This window comes from Salmo salar, chromosome ssa15 (assembly GCF_905237065.1).
Source record: "Salmo salar chromosome ssa15, Ssal_v3.1, whole genome shotgun sequence".
Taxonomy (NCBI): domain Eukaryota; kingdom Metazoa; phylum Chordata; class Actinopteri; order Salmoniformes; family Salmonidae; genus Salmo; species Salmo salar.
Window position 1 is genome coordinate 6,135,394 of NC_059456.1, and position 17,318 is coordinate 6,152,711.

The window sequence follows — 17,318 nt, forward strand, 5'->3', positions numbered from 1 at the left end:
TTTAATATAGCTAATATAGTATAATATAGCTAATAGAGTATAGTATAACATAGCTAATAGAGTATAGTTTAATATAGCTAATATAGTATAGTTTAATATAGCTAATAGAGTATAATATAGCTAATAGAGTGAAGTTTAATATAGCTAATATAGTATAATATAGCTAATATAGTATAGTATAGCTAATAGAGAATAATTTAATATAGCTAATAAAGTATAGTATAATATAGCTAAGAGTATAGTTTAATATAGCTAATAGAGTATAATATAGCTAATAGAGTATAGTTTAATATAGCTAATATAGTATAATATAGCTAATAGAGTATAGTATAACATAGCTAATAGAGTATAGTTTAATATAGCTAATATAGTATAGTTTAATATAGCTAATAGAGTATAATATAGCTAATAGAGTGAAGTTTAATATAGCTAATATAGTATAATATAGCTAATATAGTATAGTTTAATATAGCTAATAGAGTATAATATATAGTATAATATAGTATAGTATAATATAGCTAATAAAGTATAGTTTAATATAGCTAATATAGTATAATATAGCTAATAGAGTATAGTATAATATAGCTAATAGAGTATAGTTTAATATAGCTAATAGAGTATAGTTTAATATAGCTAATATAGTATAGTTTAATATAGCTAATAGAGTATAATATAGCTAATAGAGTGAAGTTTAATATAGCTAATATAGTATAATATAGCTAATATAGTATAGTTTAATATAGCTAATAGAGTATAATATATAGTATAATATAGTATAGTATAATATAGCTAATAAAGTATAGTTTAATATAGCTAATATAGTATAATATAGCTAATAGCGTATAGTATAATATAGCAAATAGAGTATAGTATAGCTAATAGAGTATAGTATAATATAGCTAATAGAGTATAGTATAATATAGCTAATAGAGTATTGTAGCGGTCGTCGTACGTAGTGGACCAAGGCGCAGCGGTTTGAGTGCTCATAATGACTTTTATTGAACACAAACAAAACAAGAAAATGATCGAACGAACAGGATTGCAGGCTAAAACATACAGCTATGCAACCACAACCTCCCACAAACTAACAGGTGAAAACAGGCTACCTAAGTATGACTCTCAATTAGCAACAATGATGTACAGCTGTTCCTGATTGATAGCCATACTAGGCCAACAAAGAAAAACACAACATAGAAATACGAAATAAAGAACATAACCCAAAAACCCCGGAACACATAAATCAAACACCCCTCTTACATAAATACATATCCCATTAAACCCCGAACCACATAAAACAAATACCCCCTGCCACGTCCTGACCAAACTACAATAACCAATAACCCCTTATACTGGTCAGGACGTGACAAGTATAGTATAATATAGCTAATAGACTATAGTATAATATAGCTAATAGACTATAGTATAATATAGCTAATAGAGTATAGTATAATATAGCTAATAGAGTATAGTATAGCTAATAGAGTATAGTTTAATATAGCTAATAGAGTATAGTATAGCTAAATATAGCTAATAGAGTATAGTATAGCTACTAGAGTATAGTTTAATATAGCTAATATAGTATAGTATAGCTAATAGAGTATAGTATAGCTACTAGAGTATAGTTTAATATAGCTAATATAGTATAGTATAGCTAATAGAGTATAGTTTAATATAGCTAATAGAGTATAGTTTAATATAGCTAATAGAGTATAGTTTAATATAGCTAATAGAGTATAGTATAGCTAATAGAGTATAGAATATAGCTAATAGAGTATAGTATAATATAGCTAATAGAGTATAGTATAATATAGCTAATAGAGTATAGTATAGCTACTAGAGTATAGTATAGCTACTAGAGTATAGTATAGCTACTAGAGTATAGTTTAATATAGCTAATAGAGTATTATAGTATAGCTAATAGAGTATAGTATAATATAGCTAATAGAGTATATTACAATATAGCTAATAGAGTATAGTATAGCTACTAGAGTATAGTTTAATATAGCTAATAGAGTATAGTATAGCTAAGAGTATAGTTTAATATAGCTAATAGTGTATAGTATAATATAGCTAATAGAGTATAGTATAATGGAGGTATAGTGTTACCTTGTCTGCCTGAGGGTCACTCAGTCTCTGCTGCTCCACACACAGGTGACACACCTTGGACATGAGCTCGTAGGGGTGGATAAATAGACGAGAGGAGAGCAGGAAGGTGAAGGAGTAGGTCATCTGTGGAGAGACGAGAGAAAGAGGGAGGGAGGGAGGGAGGGAGGGAGGGAGGGAGGGAGGGAGGGAGGGAGGGAGGGAGAGAGAGAGAGAGGGCGGAGGACAGGAATTAAGAAAGGTGTCAATACCTTTAAGGGAATACAGAGTTTGTGTTTTCTCCTTTTGTGGACCACTGGTTAAAAGACAAGAGAAAGAGACAGACGGTGAGAGACAGTGAGAGACGCACAGACAGTGAGAGACGCACAGACAGTGAGAGACGCACAGACAGTGAGAGACGCACAGACAGTGAGAGACGCACAGACAGTGAGAGACGCACAGACAGTCAGAGACGCACAGACAGACAGAGACGCACAGACAGTGAGACACGCACAGACAGGCACAGACAGACACAGACAGACACAGACAGACACAGACAGACACAGACAGACACAGACCGACACAGACCGACACAGACCGACACAGACAGACACAGACCGACACAGACCGACACTCACGTCAGGGTAGTAATCCATACTAGGGACCAGGTGGTGTATGAGGGCCTCCAGCGAGCCGGACACAAGGGTGTTGTCACGGTAACAGAGTCCTGCGTTACCACATCCCTCCTCCTTGGTCTGGTTCTGACTCTGGTACAGGTTCTTATTGTAACCCCTGGAGACCAGCATGCCGGTCAGCAGCGGTGTCTGAGGCATATTGTCCTGGGAGGAGGAAGAAGAGGAAGGTAAGAAACACATCCAATGGAGAGGTTGGAGGACAGTGATGCAAAAAAGCAGAAAAACAAAAACAAATATGGGGGATGAGGTAGGTAGGTTGGATGGGCTATTTACAGATGGGCTGTGTACAGCTGCAGCGATCGGTAAGCTGCTCTGACAGCTGACGCTTAAAGTTAGTGAGGGAGATATAAGTCTCCAACTTCAGTGATTTTTGCAATTCCTTCTAGTTATAGGCAGCAGAGAACTGGAAGGAAAGGCGGCCGAAGGAGGAGTTGGCTTTGGGGGTGACCAGTGAAATATACCTGCTGGAGCACGTGCTACGGGTGGGTGTTGCTATGGTGACCAGTGAGCTGAGATAAGGCGGCGCTTTACCTAGCAGAGACTTGTAGATAACCTGTAGCCAGTGGGTTTGGCGACGAGTATGAAGCGATGGCTAACCAACGAGAGCGTACAGGTCGCAGTGGTGGGTAGTATATGGGGCTTTGGTGACAAAACGGATGGCACTGTGATAGACTGCATCTAATTTGTTGAGTAGGGTGTTGGAGGCTATTTTGTAAATGACATCGCCGAAGTCGAGGATCGGTAGGATGGTCAGTTTTACGAGGTATGTTTGGACGCATGAGTGAAGGAGGCTTTGTTGCGAAATAGGAAGCCAATTCTAGATTTAACTTTGGATTGGAGATGCTTAATGTGAGTCTGGAAGGAGAGTTTTCAGTCTAACCAGACACCCAGGTATTTGTAGTTGTCCACATATTCTAAGTCAGAACCGTCCAGAGTAGTGATGCTAGACGGGGGGGCGGGTGCAGGCAGCGATCGGTTGAAGAGCATGCATTTAGTTTTACTAGCATTTAAGAGCAGTTGGAGGCCACGGAAGGAGTGTTGTATGGCGTTGAAGCTCATTTGGAGGTTTGTTAACCCAGTGTCCAAAGAAGGGCCAGAAGTATACAGAATGGTGTCGTCTGCGTAGAGGTGGATCAGAGAATCACCCGCAGCGAGAGCGACATCATTGATGTATACAGAGAAAAAAGTTGTCCCGAGAATTTAACCATGTGGCACCCCCATAGAGACTGCCAGAGGTCCGAATTGACACACTGAACTCTATCTGAGAAGTTGTTAGTGAACCAGTTTACATTGCCAAAGTACGTGAAATAGATAATAAACTAAAGTGAGATAAACAATATAAAATTAACAGTAAACATTACACTCACAAAAGTTCCCAAAACATAAAGACATTTCAAATGTCATGTTATGTCTATATACAGTGTTGTAACGACGTGCAAACGGTTAAAGTATAAAAGGGAAAATAAATCAGCATAAATATGGGTTGTATTTACAATGGTGTTTGTTCTTCACTGGTTGACCTTTTCTTGTGGCAAAAGGTCACAAATCTTGCTGCTGTGATGTATTTCACCCAGTAGATATGAGAGTTTATCAAAATCGGGTTTGTTTTCAAATTCTTTGTGGGTCTGTGTAATCTGAGGGAAATATGTGTCTCTAATATGGTCATACATTTGGCAGGAGGTTAGGGAGTGCAGCTCAGTTTCCACCTCATTTTGTGGCCAGTGTACACATTCCGCTACAAGACCATGGTGATTGCCTACGGAGCTGTGAAGGGAACGGCACCTCCATACCTTCAGGCTCTGATCAGGCCCTACACCCAAACAAGGGCACTGCGTTCATCCACCACTGGCCTGCTGGCCCCCCTACCTCTGAGGAAGCACAGTTCCCGCTCAGCCCAGTCAAAACTGTTCGCTGCTCTGGCACCCCAATGGTGGAACAAGCTCCCTCACGACGCCAGGACAGCGGAGTCAATCACCACCTTCCGGAGACACCTGAAACCCCACCTCTTTAAGGAATACCTAGGATAGGATAAAGTAATCCTTCTAACCCCCCCCCCTTAAAAGATTTAGATGCACTATTGTAAAGTGGTTGTTCCACTGGATATCATAAGGTGAATGCACCATTTTGTAAGTCGCTCTGGATAAGAGCGTCTGCTAAATGACTTAAATGTAAATGTAATGTAAAAATATCCTGTCTTCTCTTGAGAGCCAGTTCTGCCTACGGCGGCTTTCTCAATAGCAAGGCTATGCTCACTGAGTCTGTACATAGTCAAATATTTCCTTAATTTTGGGTCAGTCACAGTGGTCAGGTATTCTGTGACTGTGTACTCTCTGTTTAGGGTCAAATAGCATTCTAGTTTGTTCTGTTTTTATGTAAATTCCAATGTGTCAAGTAATTATATTTTTGGGTTGGGTCTAATTGTGTTGCTGTCCTGGGGCTCTGTTTGTGTTTATGAACAGAGCCCCAGGACCAGCTTGCTTAGGGAACTCTTCTCCACGTTAATCGCTTCCTTTTAGGTGGTTGTGGAATTGAATGTCTCTCTCGCTCTCTCTCTCACTGGAGAAACACAGAGCATTCATTATCAGTTTACTGACAGGGTCAGGGGATATGATGAAAAAACAACCAACCTACACACCAAGGCACATGTTGTGGACCTAAAACAATGAACCAACTCAGTTTCTGGTTCCACACAACAACACATTGTATCCATTCACAGTGGACATGATAAGTAAACTTTATGACAAACAATAATGAGGCTAGTTCTGAAAACAGGAACTTCTAATTTCACCCCATCTCCCCACACACACGAAACGTGTGAGACTCTCAGGAGAGTGTACACTGTGAGAGTGTATTGTTCTGATAGGGCAGCGTTGCCCTGTGGCCAATGATGTTACTTATCTGCACGCACGCGCACACACACTGGTGATGACTGCATTGACTAATTCCCACTGAGAGGCCATGTGAGTTTACTGTGCATTCAGAAAGTATTCAGACCCTTTGACTTTTTCCACATTTATTCTAAAATGGATTAAAATAGTTTTTTCCCCCCTCATCAATCTATACACAATACCATATAATGACAAAGCAAGTACAGGTTTTAGAAATGTGTGCACCTTTGTCAGCGATTACTTGAGTCTTCTTGGGTATGACGCTACTCTTCTCTGCAGATCTTCTCAGTCTCTGCCAGGTTGGATGGGGAGAATCGCTGCACAGCTATTTTTAGGTCTCTCCAGAGATGTTCGATCAGGTTCAAGTCCGGGCTCTGGCTGGGCCACTCAAGGACATTCAGAGACTTGTCCAGAAGCCACTCCTGTGTTGTCTTGGCTGTGTGCTTAGGATCGTTGTCCTGTTGGAAGGTGAACCTTCGCCCCAGTCTGAGGTCCTGAGCACTGTGGACCATGTTTTCATCAAGGATCTCTCTGTACTTTGCTCCGTTCATCTTTCCCTCGATCCTGACTATTCTCCCAGTCCCTGCCGCTGAAAAACATCCCCACAGCATGATGCTGCCACCACCATACTTCACCGTAGGGATGGTGCCAGGTTTCCTCCAGACGTAACGCTTGGCATTCAGGCCAAAGAGTTCAATCTTGGTTTCATCAGATCAGAGAATCTTGTTTCTCATGGTCTCAGAGTCCTTTAGGTGCATTTTGGAAAACTTCAAGCGGGCTGTCATGTGCCTTTTACTGAGGAGTGGCTTCCATCTGGCCACCCTACCATAAAGACCTGATTGGTGGAGTGATGCAGAGATGGTTGTCCTTCTGGAAGGTTCTCCCATCTCCACAGAGGAACTCTGGAGCTCTATCAGAGTGACCATCGGGTTCGTGGTCACCTCCCTGACCAAGGCCATTCACACCAATTTCTCAGTTTGGCCAGGCGGCCAGCTCTAAGAAGAGTCTTGGTATTTCGAAACTTTTCCATTGAAGAAGGCCACTGTGTTCTTCGAGACCTTCAATGCTGCAGAAATGTTTTGGTACCCTTCCCCAGATCTGTGCCTCGACACAATCCTGTCTCGGAGCTCTACGGACAATTCCTTCAACCTCATGGCTATGTTTTTTGCTCTGACATGCACTGTCAACAGTGGGAACCTTATATAGACAGGTGTGTGCCTTTCCAAATCATCGCCAATCAATTGAATTTACCACAGGTGGACTCTAATCAAGTTGTAGAAACATCTCAAGTATGATCAATGGAAACAGGATGCACCTGAGCTCAATTTCAAGTCTCATAGCAAATGGGACTGAATACTTATGTAAATAAGGTATTTCTGTTAATATTTTTAATACATAAAAAAAAATACTTTGTGTGTGTGTTGTTATTGAGTCAGAGACTGTGTGTCTGTTGAGCCCCAATCACCTGACTGCCGGGAAGGCTGCAGTGATATGCCAACACACACCTTCTCTGTACCAGGGACTCCATCCCAAAATGCCAGCCAAGCAGACTGCTGGAGTCTCCTATCCCAGGAAAGAGCATTCTCCATTGGGCACTCGGGCTCCACATAATGGGTTTTTTGACTGGACAGGCACACACCATCTCCTTTATTAAGAGTAGCATAATGATTTACATCAGAGAGAGAGAGAGAGAGACGAGAACAGAGAGACAGAGAGAGAGAGAGAGAGAAGCAGCCTGTGTATTTGTTGTACCTGGTGTCTCACAGTGAGAGGGAGATCATGAGACAGACTGCAGTAAAGGAGTAGAGTGAGAGATGAGAACATAGAACACATAGAGAGACTTGAGATTCACCATAAAGCCTAGATTCAATGACTACATGTTTTATTTTAACCAGCATTCTTAATACGCCTAATGCAAGATTCATAACACAAAATCTACATCTTCATGGTATTAAATGATAGATATCGGTGGATTTTTTGAATGTGACCCTGTCTGTAGATTCATTCCATACAATTAAAATGACTTAGCAATATGGTGAAATGCCACACTGAGGTCCTGTCTAATGGACCAGAGGATTCTCTCTCTAGTCCCTTGTGTCCATAACAGCCTCTGCCAAAACAAATGCATGTGTGTACGAATGAAGTGCACGACTGCACACGCTCACACACACACACACACACACACACACGCGCTCACACACACACACACACACACACACACACACACAAGCCTCCATGAATGGAAAGATTAGGGACGCACTCTTAAATAGTCTGCTCTGCCACGAGGACAAAATTATGCCAATGAGATTCCAGATGTTCCCACCACCAGCGCCCCCCCCATCCTGAAACATTTCCCTCTCCTCTCCTCTCCCTGGCTGAAGTAGATGCCAGCTGCAGCCTGAACAACTGTTTTAATCCTAGAAAAGTGTCGAACAAAGCGAGAGACGATTATACAAAGCGAGAAACTCCAGGTGTCAAGAGCTACGTTCCAAGTGGCACCTTATTCCCTATATAGTGCGTTACTTACCCTATGGGCCCTGGTCAACAGTAGTGCACTATGTAGGGAATAGGGCTCTGGTCAACAGTAGTGCACTACGTAGGGAATAGGGCTCTGGTCAACAGTAGTGCACTATATAGGGAATAGGGTGCCATTTGGGACGCATTCAAAGTGTACACGAGCCACATGTCAACTCCTCAGCTGAAGGAGTTTGCACACTGCTGATGGTTTGGCTCCAGGCTGGGTGATGGAGGAACCTAAAACTAAAGACCAGATTGGTTATTATGGTGGTTTGGTTTGGCTCCTGGCTGGGTGATGGAGGAACCTAAAACTAAAGACCAGATATGGTGGTTTGGTTTGGCTCCTGGCTGGGTGATGGAGGAACCTAAAACTAAAGACCAGATTGGTTATTATGGTGGTTTGGTTTGGCTCCTGGCTGGGTGATGGAGGAACCTAAAACTAAAGACCAGATTGGTTATTATGGTGGTTTGGTTTGGCTCCTGGCTGGGTGATGGAGGAACCTAAAACTAAAGACCAGATTGGTTATTATGGTGGTTTGGTTTGGCTCCTGGCTGGGTGATGGAGGAACCTAAAACTAAAGACCAGATATGGTGGTTTGGTTTGGCTCCTGGCTGGGTGATGGAGGAACCTAAAACTAAAGACCAGATTGGTTATTATGGTGGTTTGGTTTGGCTCCTGGCTGGGTGATGGAGGAACCTAAAACTAAAGACCAGATTGGTTATTATGGTGGTTGTGAATGTAGAGAGACAGAGAGACAGAGACTGGCTGTGTGGTTGTGACTGTGACCTCACTGGCTGTGTGGTTGTGACTTCACTGGCTGTGTGGTTGTGACTTCACTGGCTGTGTGGTTGTGACTGTGACCTCACTGGCTGTGTGGTTGTGACTGTAGCCTCACTGGCTGTGTGGTTGTGACTGTAGCCTCACTGGCTGTGTGGTTGTGACTGTAGCCTCACTGGCTGTGTGGTTGTGACTGTAGCCTCACTGGCTGTGTAGCCATCTGTCTTTAAACACTGTGATGAGGAAAACCATATCAGAGGTATTCTTCAGTAATTAAACCATTACCCCAAAAGCTTTATTTAACAAGGCAAATCAGGAACACATTCCCATGTACAATGACTTCCTGAATAAGAATGACAGTAATCATCTCTTTAAATACCACATGTATCATACCTTACATTCACACCAACACCAATCTGTTCCCAGTCATTCATTGGCTCTCTTATTATTAACACTAGACTGACCAGCTCATCATCACATGCCAAGTCACTCCTCTGGGTGACTGGTGCAACACACACACACACACACACACACTTGGTTGATAACCTAAAGTCAAGATATCTGCAGTGCAGTTTCGAGCACGAGGGACTTTCTCCCTACGCTGAAACCAGTGGACACTTCTGCAAAGAAGAAGAAGAAGAAGAAAAAAAAATGGCCAACATGTGACAGATAGCCAGTCACAGATGGAAAGTTATGACCACACACATTAATTCCATGTATTCCTTGTCATGAATGTTTCAGGCCTGATATAGAAGCCGTGACGAGATAAATAGTTTACCCCCCTCATAATAATAGTCTACCCCCCCTAAGTATTGCAGGATGAAATCTCTTGACGCACCATCGTTTTAAAGTGTCCAAATGTTTTTTAAACAAGCAATACTTAGCAACAAGAATAATATGGCAACTGCTGTATAAAAATAACAGCATAATATTAATAATTTACAACTACTAATAGGCGTACAACTAAAAGCTCAGACACACTGGTAGGATCGTCAAATGTTTGCCTGCCGACAGTATTTATCACCTCGGAACACCGGCGTCAGTCAATCTCTTTTGTGTTCACACAGCAAAGACCTTGAAGTCGTCAGTCACTCAGCATTGTTAAAATACTCCAAACCAGAAGATGGCAGTAGCGTTGTTTGGCTATGCATATCTGTGCGTATTGCTTATGGTCTAGATTCCAAGCTGTCTGCGCTAATGTTGCTTTTTTTGTAGAAAGCCCTTGTTGTTACTAGCCAGATGGCAACAGCTAGATAACTACGTGTCAAGATGATGAAGAAACAATTTAATTCACTCTACTTAATCCCATACCAGTGCCAGCCCATAGACAAATGTTTAGCTAGCTAGCTAGCTAGCAAAAAATACACTATATATACACAGTGCATTCTGAAAGTATTCAAATCGCTTGACTTTTTCCACATTTTGTTACGTTACAGCCTTATTCTAACTGGATTCAATTGTTTTTTTCCCCCTCAACATTCTACACACAATACCCGATAATGGCATCACAATGCCCCATAATGACAAAGCAAAAACAGGTTTTTAGATATTTCTGCAAATGTATAAAAAAAATGTTTTTTAAATATCACATTTACATAAGTATTCAGACTCTTCACTCAGTACTTTGTTGAAACACCTTTTTAGTATGATGCTACAAGCTTGGCACACCTGTATTTGGGGAGTTTCTCCCATTCTTCTCTGCAGATCCTCTCAAGCTCTGTCAGGTTGGGTGGGGAGCGTTACTGAACAGCTATTTTCAGGTCTCTCCAGAGATGTTCGATCAGGCTCAAGTCCGGGCTCTGGCTGGGCCACTCAAGGACATTCAGAGACTTGTCCAAAAGCCACTCCTGTGTTGTCTTGGCTGTGTGCTTTGGGTCGTTGTTCTGTTGGAAGGTGAACCTTCACCCCAGTCTGAGGTCCTGAGCACTCTGGACCAGGTTTTCATCAAGGATCTCTCTGTACTTTTCCCCGTTCATCTTTCCCTCGATCCTGACTAGTCTCCCAGTCTCTGCTGCTGAAAAACATCCCCACAGCATGATGCTGCCACTACCATGCTTCACCGTAGGGATGGTGCTGGGTTTCCTCCAGATGTGATGCTTTGCATTCAGGCCAAAGAGTTCAATCTTGGTTTCATCAGACCAGAGAATCTTGTTTCTCATGGTCTGAGAGTCCTTTAGGTGCCTTTAGGCAAACTCCAAGCGGGCTGTCAAGTGCCTTTTACTGAGGAGTGGCTTCTGTCTGGCCACTCTACCATAAAGGCCTGATTGGTGGAGTGCTGCAGAGATGGTTGTCCTTCTGGAAGGTTCTCCCATCTCCACAGAGGAACTCTGGAGCTCTGTCAGAGTGACCATCGGGTTCGTGGTCACCTCCCTGACCAAGGCCCTGCTCCCCCGATTTCTCAGTTTGGCCGGGCGGCCAGCTCTTGGAATAGTCTTGGTGGTTCCAAACTTCTTCCATTTAAGAATGATGGATGCTACTGTGTTTTTGGGGACCTTCAATGCTGCAGATATTTTTTGGTACCCTTCCCCAGATCTGTCTCGGAGCTCCTCATGGCTTGGTGTTTGCTCTGACATGAACTGTCAACTGAGGGACCTTATATAGGCAGGTGTGTGCCTTTCCAAATCATGTCCAATCAATTGAATTTACCACAGGTGGACTCCAATCAAGTTGTTGAAACATCTCAAGGATGATCAATGGAAACAGGATGCACCTGAGTTCAATTTCGAGTCTCATAGCAAAGGGTCTGAATACTTATGTAAATAAGGTATTTCTGTACTGTTGCGAACTAAATACTAGCTAGAAACAAGAGGAAATAATGTGTTTAATAAAAGCAAACACCCTTAGATTAAAAAAAGGGGTTCTAGATCAAACATTAAAAAAAAGGTAAATTAAAAATGTGTACTTCCATTCAAAACATTAAAAATTTAAAAATTAAAGCCAGTCCAGCATGACGATGCAAAACGACGGTGGTTGAACTTGCAAAAAGCCTACCAATATTATATCTATTAAAAGCTGAAATATGTAACTTTTTGGGCGACACGACCAAATTCACATAGAAATGTACATTGAAAGCAAGTCTAAGAAGTGGTAGATTTGTTCTATATGCGTAATTTCTATGCTTCCCGTTATAAAATGTTGCTTTTGCGTCTTATACTTTCGGTTTTGTACATATAATATTTTTGGTTATTGAAAATATATTTCACAGCAGTTTAAATGGCACACTTATTCTCTACACTATACCATTTCTTGTTTTGTCACAAACTGAAATTAGGCAAAATATTAGAATTTTAACAACCAGGAAATGGCAGAGCGATTTCTGCATATTGAATCTTTAAAGGTAAGCAAAGTTGATTATTTAATTCAAATATATGATGCCAAAGTCATGTGCTAAACTATAGGCTAGATAAATAAAGTTGTATTAGAATTTGAGCACCGTTTGTAAGCTAGCTAGCTAGCTAGCTAGCTAACGTTAGAAAGGAAAAAGCTAACGGTAAGCTACTTTAATTAGCCACTTTACACACTAACCAGCTAACTCTTATTATTTGTTATTATGGAATATGCCAAATAGATCTACAGACCAAGCCTGACATTGGCAATTAGCTAATTGTTCCTTTTATTTCAGTATTCAGATGAGAGGACTATTACATTAGAAGACCGCTGACCTCTTGAATGCATGTTATGGGCAGTGGGCTGACTGAGAGGAGGTATGCATCTACATTATGTATAATAAACCTTGGTGATTAATAGTCTAGTTAATCATTACATGATTTTGAACAGACTATCTATGTTTTGCTCAGTCTGACAGTAACCCAGAACTATCAGAGGCTGAGAATCTCTCTTTCAGCTGCTGCTGACACAAACTGCATGCAAGTTGTTCTTCTATCTTTTGACTTAATAAACTCATGTTTATTACTCAAGATTAACTCATGTTTATTTCTAAATATTAACTTGTGTTTTTGCTCCTTCGTTCTTCTTCTCAGGAACCAGCCAGACAACAACTCATACTGTACAATAAAGAAGTCAGCCAGGTAACAACCCATACCGTACTGTTCCATAAAGAAGTCAGCCAGGTAACATCCCATACTGTACTGTTCCATAGAGAAGTCAGCCAGGCAACAACCCATACTGTACTGTTCCATAGAGAAGTCAGCCAGGTAACAACCCATACTGTACTGTTCTATAGAGAAGTCAGCCAGGTAACAACCCATACTGTACTGTTCCATAAAGAAGTCAGCCAGGTAACAACCCATACTGTACTGTTCCATAGAGAAGTCAGCCAGGTAACAACCCATACTGTACTGTTCCATAGAGAAGTCAGCCAGGCAACAACCCATACTGTACTGTTCCATAAAGAAGTCAGCCAGGCAACAACCCATACTGTACTGTTCTATAGAGAAGTCAGCCAGACAACAACCCATACTGTACTGTTCTATAGAGAAGTCAGCCAGGTAACATCCCATACTGTACTGTTCTATAGAGAAGTCAGCCAGGTAACATCCCATACTGTACTGTTCTATAGAGAAGTCAGCCAGGTAACAACCCATACTGTACTGTTCCATAGAGAAGTCAGCCAGGCAACAACCCATACTGTACTGTTCCATAAAGAAGTCAGCCAGGTAACATCCCATACTGTACTGTTCTATAGAGAAGTCAGCCAGGTAACAACCCATACTGTACTGTTCCATAGAGAAGTCAGCCAGGCAACAACCCATACTGTACTGTTCCATAAAGAAGTCAGCCAGGTAACATCCCATACTGTACTGTTCTATAGAGAAGTCAGCCAGGTAACAACCCATACTGTACTGTTCCGTAAAGAAGTCGGCCAGGTAACATCCCATACTGTACTGTTCTATAGAGAAGTCAGCCAGACAACAACCCATGCTGTACTGTTCTATAGAGAAGTCAGCCAGACAACAACCCATACTGTACTGTTCCATAGAGAAGTCAGCCAGACAACAACCCATACTGTACTGTTCTATAGAGAAGTCAGCCAGACAACAACCCATACTGTACTGTTCTATAGAGAAGTCAGCCAGACAACAACCCATACTGTACTGTTCCATAGAGAAGTCAGCCAGGCAACAACCCATACTGTACTGTTCTATAGAGAAGTCAGCCAGACAACAACCCATACTGTACTGTTCTATAGAGAAGTCAGCCAGGTAACAACCCATACTGTACTGTTCTATAGAGAAGTCAGCCAGACAACAACCCATACTGTACTGTTCTATAGAGAAGTCAGCCAGACAACAACCCATACTGTACTGTTCTATAGAGAAGTCAGCCAGACAACAACCCATACTGTACTGTTCTATAGAGAAGTCAGCCAGACAACAACCCATACTGTACTGTTCTATAGAGAAGTCAGCCAGACAACAACCCATACTGTACTGTTCTATAGAGAAGTCAGCCAGAGTTGGTACCAAGATTGACGTGGATCATCATTTAAACAAAGAGATGCCTTCCTGGCCACCAGTGCATATTTCCAAACTATGTTTGCATATAATGACAATAAAACCTCCAAACGATGCAGGTATTATTTCGTTAACTTTTTTTTTTAATAGTTTATTATATTATAAGCAAAAAAAAATATTACTATTTATTAATAGTAGCCATAATTCATAAATGGCACCATACACGGTTCTACATGGGAAAAGAACCCTTGGGGTTCTGATCAAAGAACCCTTTAAAAGGATTCTATATAGAACTTTTAGGGGTTCAATGTGATAGAAACCCATTCGTTTCTATAACATTTCTAAGAGTGTTTGAAACAGTGAATTCTGAGAGTGTGAATAACCCATTACATATGTGCTTTTAATACAACAGGTAGACATAGGCTAACGCATACAGGAGCAGAAAGACGGCCGTTTCCAAATGATCTGGGGGACAACTCAAATATTTTACTTCCCAAAAGTGTCTGTCTGACCGCCGGTTACCAACTGCAGCATGAAAAATGTCGACCACGCCGCAGTGATCTCTGTCGGGACCCGCGGGAATGCAGCCATCTACTCTAAGGAGCATGTTTATCACATACCTTTGTGAATTCAGTGAGAATGACCCTGTATTGATCCTTGCGTCCTGTGGTGAGGTAGAATCATCTTAACTCGGGGTAGTAAGGGGTAAAAATAGTTAACATTGACACCAATGGTAAAAATCCAATTAAAGTACATTCTGTGATGTGCTTAGTGAAGAGAATACTCGAGTTGGCCGACACCCTATATAACCCAATAAATTAATCTGATCTGCATAAACCAGCCAGTGTATAGAAGAATCAAATCCAATGTTATTACTCACATGTTTCGTAAACAACAAGCGTGGTTTAACAGTGAAACGTTTACTGTGAGTTGTGTGTTGCGTTTGTCAAATCGTACCAGCATACACCTACCTATGGCTTTATCAACTATTTTTTATGTTAATTCATTACAAAACTATTCCATATATGAATCAAAACTCACCGCAGAAAATGCTTTAAAAAATAAAGCGGATAGTGCTTGAATTTCTACACAATTCAGAATACAGACGAAGTGAAACAGAATGCAAAATACATTCCCCAAACGCAGAAACATATATACATACATACACACACACACTACCGCCCTCTGTGTGCACATAAAACCTATGCGTATTACTGTGACAGTAAAGAAATGATCGTACAGAAATCTAAAGCAAGTTCCAAGGTTTACAGGAAAGACATAAATTAAAATATCTCACCTCAGAATGAAAAACTGCACGTAAAATCCGTAATATCCCTTTTTTTCCCCCACTATAGTAAAGCGAGCACTTTCGAGAGGACTCTCTCCAATGAAGAAAGTGTACCAATGAGAATTGAAACCTGTGAGTTTGTACTGGTATCAGCCGCACGTCTCCTCAGCCGCGCAATTCGCCATATTCATCACTTGCAAAAAAAACGTGCATTCGTGGATTCATAAAGCCTTTGGAGAGTTATTGGTAAGAGAATGAAACCACCATGCGTATGAAGCGATACCCGCGTTGGACAACTACTGAGTGCACAGCTGGAGATCCTCATTCACGAGCGTATTGACTTGTATGAGCTCGAGAAACCGGGAAAGCCTACTAATGACCTGCCTCTACGGCAGTCCCGCCGACCAATCACAGTCCAGAACGGACTAAGCGGGCTAATGCCGCTTTCAAAACAACTGGGAACTCGGAAATCAGTTCAATTCAAAGAGCTTTATTGGAATGGGATTTATGTTCTTTTTTATTTAACTTTTATTTAACTAGGCAAGTCAGTTATGATCAAATTCTTATTTACAATGACTGCCTACACCGCCCAAACCCGGACGACGCTGGGCCAATTGTGCGCCGCCCTATCAAGGCTGTATCACATACAGATTCGAACCAGGGTGTCTGTAGAGACACCTCAAGCACTGAGATGCAGTGTCTTTGACTGCTGCGCCACCCGGGAGCCCAAAGGCTCAAAAGTGAAAAAGTGAAATAAACAATCAAAAATTAACAGTAAAAATTAAGGAATAGAGACATTTCAAATGTCATACTACTGACGTGTATGTGGGAGAGGTACCCGATGACATGAGGGGCATGTACACATGCACTGACAGGAAGTCGGACAACTTACATTTACATTTTAGTCATTTAGCAGACGCTCTTATCCAGAGCGTCTTACAGTAGTGAATGCATACATTTCATTTCATGCATTTTTTTTTTTCTTCCAATTTTGTGCTGGCCCCCCGTGGGAATCGAACCCACAGCTAGCTACTGAACCCCTAGCTACTGAACCCCTAGCTACTGACCCCTAGCTACTGAACCCCTAGCTACTGAAACCTAGCTACTAAACCCCTAGCCACTGAACCCCTAGCCACTGAACCCCTAGCCTCTGAACCCCTAGCCACTGAACCCCTAGCCACTGAACCCCTAGCCACTGAAACCTAGCTACTGAACCCCTAGCTACTGAACCCCTAGCCACTGAACCCCTAGCCTCTGAACCCCTAGCCACTGAACCCCTAGCTACTGAACCCCTAGCTACTGAACCCCTAGCAACTGAAACCTAGCTACTAAACCCCTAGCTACTGAATCCCTAGCCACTGAACCCCTAGCTACTGAACCCCTAGCCACTGAACCCCTAACTACTGAACCCCTAGCTACTGAACCCCTAGCTACTGAATAGCTACTGAACCCCTAGCTACTGAACCCCTAGCCACTGAACCCCTAGCCTCTGAACCCCTAGCCACTGAACCCCTAGCCACTGAACCCCTAGCTACTGAACCCCTAGCTACTGAACCCCTAGCAACTGAAACCTAGCTACTAAACCCCTAGCTACTGAATCCCTAGCCACTGAACCCCTAGCTACTGAACCCCTAGCCACTGAACCCCTAACTGCTG

At 41.8% G+C, this 17,318-nt stretch overlaps 1 protein-coding gene across 5 annotated transcripts in view; it reads right to left on the bottom strand.

Annotated features, from left to right (window-relative positions):
• The window catches only part of LOC106570905 (ras-GEF domain-containing family member 1B-A), a 74,470-nt gene that overhangs the window by 56,162 nt on the left and 990 nt on the right, over positions 1-17,318 (bottom strand). For 4 of the 5 annotated variants that reach the window (XM_045695413.1, XM_045695410.1, XM_045695412.1 and 1 more), the window contains exons 1-3: positions 15,672-16,018; positions 2,721-2,921; positions 2,107-2,229 (exon numbers count right to left, since the gene is read on the bottom strand). In XM_045695413.1, coding sequence (XP_045551369.1) covers positions 2,107-2,229; positions 2,721-2,915 — 318 coding nt within the window. In that variant the 5' untranslated portion in view covers positions 2,916-2,921; positions 15,672-16,018. Of the gene's footprint in view, positions 1-2,106; positions 2,230-2,720; positions 2,922-15,671; positions 16,019-17,318 lie in introns of those variants that run through there. The other variant, XM_045695411.1, reaches the window with a different exon arrangement.